The following is a 7,931-nucleotide window of genomic DNA, read 5'->3' as shown; positions in this document are numbered from 1 at the left end:
TTCATGGTCCAGTGGGCCCCCTGGTGGAGTCTATCCGTGACGTGGGCGTCACGTGATTGAGTGAAGAAGAATGTCACAGACAAAAAATCCCACATCGACTAGGTGTAGGGCCGAAAAACAGTATTTAAACCTTGGGCTGCCCACCAACTCGAAGAGCTCTTTTGGGAGATGACAAACAACTGAGTTTGCCTTTCAATTAAAATTGACTAGAGTGTTAAAATAATTCCCAAACAAAAATTATAAAAGTATTAAATTAATTTTCAATTATTTGAAAATTAAACTCTAATAATCATTTTAAATTTTAAGAAATGAAATACACTTCTTCAGACATACATAAGGTGACGTGTCTGTCAAAATTGAAGCCTAGTGGTTAGACATGTAAAAACATAGGAAATGCGTTATATGCATATGTCTTCCAAAATGTAAATATTTTCCTGTCTATCATGACGGTTAATATTAACAAATATTGAATCGAATAAATCTCAAAGTGATAATGTATACACAAAACAAGTATATGGGAATTTTTCACTGAAACCTGCTCAAAGAATTAAACTCACCTGTTGAATTGGTTGAATCAAACACATATGGCAAAGGGCCGAATCAACACCACCTAGCGAAGTGGCTGATCAGATCATCTTTATCTGGCTCAAGAAGATAATCTGGCCTACGTATATAAGGGTGATAAATAATTTTAGAAAGTCGCCATGATCATGACTAGCCAAGACATCCATCAACCATTCATTAAAGATGCGGTCTGACATTGGGAATTTATAATATATAAAAAAATTATTATATTTCTTAACATTAGTAACGACTTTCGACAAATACATTAAGCTCTTCAAATTATGAATATAATTTTAGTGCTATAATTTTCCACATACATTTAGGCAACACTGGTGAATCCTATAATTTCCCAGGCATGCCAAACTCCTCAAATTTACTGTCTAAGGCTATGAAAAAAGCTTGTGAATTCACAATCTCGTTTTTGACTAACTAAAAATCTAGCTGATATGCCATCTATAATTATTTGAACAAAAAATATTTAAACCTAAATTAAAAATCATCCAAAACTCCGATTTTAGCAAACTTATATTCAATCCGATCAGTTCGAGGAGACGAACACAATAACACAAAAATTGGTTCAATCCGAGTCAAATCAGACCCAAATCAATCCATTAAGTTATTTTCAAAACTTTTGATGCATAATTGGAAGTTCAAATGAATTCCCAATCTGACAAGCTTGTAGTCATATCGAGCATTTCGATGAGACAAATCTATCGAGCTTAAAATCACTCATTTCCAACTCCACTAACACACTCAAATCTCGTGGGGATCTTCCTGGGTTGTCAGATGGAGTGGCTTAGATTCTTTCCTTGTGTCGGAAGATCTCTCTCGAACTCTAAATGGATTCATACCCCCTCATTAAGAAGGGACTTAGAGCTTGAACATGAGGAACACTGAAATTTGCAGGAGGAGCAAAACCTTTGTGCTCTACACAGAAAGTTCATTGAAACTTGTTCGTTCCTGTAATCGCCGACCACCGCCAACAACCATCGCCACACATGCTCTTTACAACAAAAATCTCTTGCAAAGTCACAATGAGAACTACAGAATCCCAAAATTGCGAAATAGCAAAACACCCGATGAAGCAATATATCATTTAATACAAAGTACAACAATGCACCTCGTAGATAGTGTGTTGGAGTTCCAACAACTATCCCAAACTGCAATCACTTCTGACCATTTGTAACAAATATTGCATATTGAAGAATAGTATAGCCCTTTCTCACTTGTGGGGACAAGAACCTTTACGCGTAATCTCCAATTCATAATGGACTATTCTGACTGACTTAAGCTATGTTTTTCTTTTGTTTTTTTTACTTTTTCACGTAAAAAATTTTAGCATATCTACCTGTCACTTTTATTACCGACTGTGTATTGAATTCTTGTGCAATGCTAAAACGACGCACATCTCCTAGCACACATTACTAATGTTCAATTAATTCCTTCAGCAGGTCAAGCACGATGAGACTTTTGTTTGATAATGTGGTTCAGTATTGATTTAATATATAATAGCAATAATAATAATAGAGGCATGTACATACATATCACACAATTCTCATTTACATATATAACACCCTCACTTTCCTATTTACATGTAAAATACTCAAATCTATAACATCACATCAAAAATTCCACTATTACAATACACCTTTTCAAACTTAACATTCGGGCAACAAAATGTAATAAATGTAAATATAAAAATTTAGGCATTAAATAAGTAAATATATAAAAAATTTGTGGCAAGTATGTAAATCTACAATAGTAATAATAATACAAAAGATGAGAAAATCCTCCTAAAAACTCCTAGTCGGCTATTCCTTTGTTCTGCAAAGTAAATAGAATAACAAAGATTAAAAACACAACATATATTAGTTCTTTTCTTTAGCATCATTTGGTCATATGACAGTACTTAGCCATTTGAAGCATGCTTCACAAATATGGTAAAACAAAAAGCATCAACTTAAAGTTAACTTCAAGTTATATGTTATATTGCATTTTTTTTAGGGTTTATACATAGCACCCAGAACATTGCTATTTACAAATCTAGCACCCTCTTTCATCCAATTATTAATTTCTCACTCAAACATCAAAATTCATGATAAAACTACAACTCATAATTTTCATTTTCATCATAATCTCAATAGTTTAACCATGACACATAAATTCATTTGTTCACTAGTTCAAATTAACATCTAGGGCTAGATTTTATAAATAACAAGACTATGTAATTATCACTATTTTATATCAACTTTTAAATCATACTTTATATTTTATAATTGTTGATAAATATAATTATAAATTATTAATCTTGTATAACTTATTAGTGTTTTAACTAAAAAAAAATACTACTTTGCTCTGAGCTTTAAGCTTTGAAGCAAAAATAGAGACTTGTGCATTACATTGAGTTTGTTGCTTTTGATCATACTATTTCAAACATAAGCCAAACACACCAAATTTCAAGCAAGAGAAGTGCGACCAAATTCTCAGCTCGCTCGAGCTCCACTCATTTACATCTCCAATCCTGCTTAAATTAAAACGTTTATTTTCCCTATAAACTATATTTTAATCATGTAATTTCTAAAATTTAAATCAACAGCATACCATGTAAGACACAGCTATACAAAAACAGCCATGAATATGTAGTTTACACTAAGTTCGTCATAAAAAGTAAACTGTTAAGTAAAACTACTTGGAACTCCTAACCAAACAAAAAAATGGCTTTAAGGCTAAGTACATCTATTTTAATTAGGGGTGCAAATGAGCCGAGCCGGCTCATTAACGAGCTCATGAGCCAAACTTATCAAGCCATGAGCTCGAGCTTAAACTGGTTAAACGAGCTCGCGCTCATCCCGGCTCGGCTCGATTAGCCTACCACTTGTTATTTCGATACATTTTTTGTTGAGCTCCCTTTGCCTCATTCAGCCACCAATACCTTCTCCGACGAGCTAGGTTATTTCGATACAATTTTTGTTGAGCTCCCTTTGCCTCCTCATTCAGCCACCAATACCTTCTCCGACGAGCTATCGTAAAAATTGAGTTTTTAATTTGAGCTCGTGAGCCGGCCGGCTGCCAACAGTACGAGCACAGCTAGAGCTCACCATTCAAGCCCAACTCGAGCTCGAGCTCAAAATTTGCAAGACAAGTTGAGTTCAAGCTTGGCATGGCCGAGCTCAACTCGACTAATTTGCACCCCTAAGTGTAATCAAAATGGAACAAAACACCCATGAAATCAAGAGATTAACATCAGTTAACCGCTTGTAGTACAAATAATACACAATAATCCAAAAAGCGGGGCAAATATCTGACTTGCTATTTAAGATTCAAAAATGATTAAATGGCTTGAAGAAGTCTGGTAAGAAACTCGAACTTACATTAGAATTTGAGGGGGGTAAATTACTGAAGCTCAGCTTCTACTGGCCCTGATTCTATCTTTTGGCAACGTTCTTGAATCCAGGGTTGAAAGCACCTGGGGCATTGACATTCCCCCAGATACAACAATCTCTGTTTAAAAAAACAATGACCGATAATAAAAAACAAAAAAAATCAATAAGAAGTTATTGCATTAGGTTATTAATGCATTTGTACCTAATGATAGGGGGTGTGTAAAGATACTAAATTTATATCATAATCTTCTGATGCAATTTATATCAACATAATATGATAAGATATTCAGAGTTATAAGGCAAATGTTCCAGTTAGTATATGTACATTCATACCCACACAATTGTGATGTATTTACATATCTAAAACCTAAATATTCGTACTTAAATCCATAGGTTTATAACATTATCAAATTTTAGGATTTAGATGTGTAATTACATCAGAACTGTGTGGTATGATTGCAATTAATCCATTTGTGTTGTTTTCTATTTCCTTTTAAATTTCTTTTAATTTTGAGCGACTATTTAATAGCTCTAAGGAATTTTATCATGCCACCTTGATATAAATTACAAGAATTTCTGATACAATATATTTTGTGGGAATAGGATTTACTTAAATATCACATTATTTTTATGTATTTACATATCTGACAAAAATATACACACTCAAATTCTTAACATCATATCAAAAGTACAGCTAATATTAACTCTTCTAAAGTAAAATACATCTTTCCGTATATGTTTAGATATAATATGACATTAAAGGTTATATACGTAAATATAAAAGTTCAGATAAAAGATATGTAAATGCATAAGAATTATATGGGAATATATGTAAATCCCTCGTTGTTTCCTAGTGTTAGCAGCTAGTAAACAAAATTATCATGTTGAAAGCTCAAGAAACTTGTTACTCACCGATTCCTTCGCGGACAGATAGATTTGGCCGAATAACATCCATAGAATTTATCAGAAATATATCACCAAGGTAGAGGTGATTGGTTGGAACATACACACAGTAGAGCTCCTCATCAACCGAATAGTTCTGTAATGGCAATAGAGAGATCTTTTTACAAGGCACATAAGCATAATAGAGGATTTGGAAGGCTCACATTTTCAGGGAACTAAAGAGAAAGGTACTGTAAATATAACAGTTATTGGCCAAGTCAAAATAAACTTTCCATCAGACCATACGAGTAGTAAAAAGCTAAAACACATCAGGAAATAGACCTAATCTTCACAGCGATACTAAATAAATCAAGCAAATTTACTTATAAATAAACCATGCAAACTTAATTTAGTTAATATTAGTCTTTAAGCAATACCACTACCCTCATATTCCACATAAAAGACAGCACTAAGATTTTCCAAATTTACATTCTAAGCTATACATAACATTCGCTGCAACTTGAAGCTTGACTAGAGCATGCCAACTCTTTATCTTATCTTCCTAAATTCTACTCTAGGGCAACTCTCACAGTGCACAAAATACTTCATAGAAAGTATGATTCATGACAATGATATGTAAATACATATGAATTATGTGCTATGTATGCAAATGTCTTTTTTAAAAAAAATCAAGAATTTAATATAGCCACAATATATTTTTTTGGTGAACATAAACCAAATTGCTAGGCAATCCTATGGCAATAGAAATTGGCCACCAGAAAACATAAAATAGTAAAAATACCCATAGAAATAGATCATCCGTATGATAGAGAAAAATGAGAGGAACTTAATTTTGTGCTGGTAACCCCACAGCACACAAAAGACTGCACAGAACAACAATATTTATGACTGATTTCAATTCATCTCAGGTTTTGGGCAAAGGTTTGATGCTATTATAGTGTTCGAATAATATTCCAATAAAAATGTGTTCAAATTTTCTACTATTTTAAATATACATCTAAGAAAATGTGTCCAATAAATATTGATTGATATATAATTGCATAAATGTATATATATTACTATTTCAATATATGGAATATATGTGTGTATATCTCCATGCAAGTATTCATATACATTACAATCTAATCTTGAGCTAGCTAGTTCCAATTTAGGTTTGATCCAAGTAAAGTTCAATTTGAGCTGGACTTGGCTATTTAGTCTGTTCGATAACTATGGTTGAAACTCAATCCGAGCTAAAAGTCAATCCAAATTTTTAGGAACCTACAATCTTTGAGCCAACCAAATCCACATCCCTAATAGAGGATTTTTTGGGTGTGCACTAGTATGGGCCACGGTTATTGCTATTTGAGAATATACAGCACAGATGTGATTAAAAGTAAGTAAATTTTGGAAGTTTTTGGCTGTATGCAACGTATAAGTTTAATGACTCCCTTTTAGAAGTCTTTCTATTCTCAAAGTGGCGTGAATTAGCTGTAGAAAATTCAATTATTATACAGAAACATCAAAGAAAGGAGCTAGTGCTTCTAATTATTTGAAAACCTAACTTAAGTGAAGCTTTATGATGTAAAGCAAAACAAACTCTAAAATTTTAATTCTACTGCTGTACTGGACTTGACAAAATTTAAAAAAAAAACTTGAACCGAAAGTTAACAAAAACCAAGGAGAAAAAAATTACAATTATATATGCTTGTGGATCATACAACACAAAAAAACCAAAATTACATGCACTACTGAAAGACACAAAATAAACATGATCAACCGATGATAATATGACTAATCGATAATACAATAGTAACTAGTCTGCAAATGTTAGCCTTAAATACAATCAACCACTAATTGTGATTGGCTTAGATATATATGATCAATTACACAAAAAAATCTGGAAAATAATGAGAAAAATGTAGAATGTTGTTGACCTCATTTTTGGTGAGGTCTTAGTCTCCTACTCTTAGAACCTAGGATCTAGCTTTAGGAGTTCTTATTGACAATCCTAGCGGACTAGCAATGGAGCCCACCTCCCGTAGAACTTCAAGCCACTTCTTGACTCATTTTTGTGAAGAACTCGCATGAGTGGTTCCAAGCACTCAACTTCTAGTTGCAAGGGCTAAGGACCAACATGTAGAGGACCTGAAATTGAGTTCCTATAGGATCAAATAGCCTTAGGTGAACCCTTTGTGACTCGATTATTCGTGAACGCCGCAATTCATACACTCACTGCACCAGGACATGAATCGACTCGCCCGTCGGCAAACTCGTCCGGACGACCCCGGATGACGAAACGGATCGCGCCAACGCGTCCGGAACATCAAATTTAACTAGAAAGGACACCCATATTGCTATGATTTCGCGCACGAGCGACTAACACGAAAATCGATGCACGATAGCGGGGCGCGGGCCCGGACTCAGCCGAGGCCCAGGTTCAACTCAGGTTCAATTTGGGCTGAACTCGGGCTGAACAAATGTTAAACCATTTTGAATTTTAAATTTTTGAATTTCAAATTCGTCATTTAATTTTATCTTAATTGGGAGTCAAAATTTTCCATTTGAACCCAGCTACGTGAATGGAAACAAATTAATTCCCCGCCTAATCTCCCTTAACGTTCACCTCGGCTATACAATCCCGCTTAGCTCCTTCCTGGCATGGTCTCTCCTGTTTGGCTCCTCTCTTCTTCCGCTCTGCACCGAAAACTCCTCACTCTCACGCTCGAGCTCCTTCCCCCGGCTGGCCGCGCTTCTTCCCTTTACTACCGAAGCTCGTGGCTATCCCTTTCTCCCGATCCGTCTTCACAGAGAAGCATCGTAGCCTCCCTCCACTCGTGACCGAACCCAGCCCCATCTCCCTATCTCGATCGCAGCCTAGGCGATCGCCTCCACCGAAATCCCAACTGAAACCCTTCATCGATCCCGCCTCTGCGCTAAGACCTGCGATTCGTTCCCTTCTTCCTCGATCGCCTACCTCGACAGCTTCGTGAATAACGATCTTCTTCCTCACGCAGAAGCACCTGCTTCGCCTCCCCTCTTGCGAACTCCCCTCCACACCGAAACTTCGCCTCTCCCATTCGGCTCTCTTCTCCTCTGCAT

The 7,931-nt window shown here is 35.2% G+C and overlaps 1 protein-coding gene across 1 annotated transcript in view; it reads right to left on the bottom strand.

Moving 5' to 3' along the window:
* Positions 1 to 3,935: 3,935 nt before the first annotated feature.
* Positions 3,936 to 7,931, bottom strand: part of LOC110019878 (protein LIKE COV 1-like) — a 31,657-nt gene continuing 27,661 nt past the window's right edge. Inside the window, exons 6-7 of the mRNA XM_020717738.1 lie at positions 4,860 to 4,986; positions 3,936 to 4,065 (exon numbers count right to left, since the gene is read on the bottom strand). Of these exons, the coding sequence (XP_020573397.1) occupies positions 3,968 to 4,065; positions 4,860 to 4,986 (225 nt within the window). The 3' untranslated portion in view covers positions 3,936 to 3,967. The remainder of the gene's footprint in view (positions 4,066 to 4,859; positions 4,987 to 7,931) is intronic.

This window comes from Phalaenopsis equestris, unplaced genomic scaffold, assembly GCF_001263595.1.
Source record: "Phalaenopsis equestris unplaced genomic scaffold, ASM126359v1 Scaffold000084, whole genome shotgun sequence".
NCBI classification, from domain to species: domain Eukaryota; kingdom Viridiplantae; phylum Streptophyta; class Magnoliopsida; order Asparagales; family Orchidaceae; genus Phalaenopsis; species Phalaenopsis equestris.
This window is presented reverse-complemented; position numbering and strand designations above follow the sequence as displayed.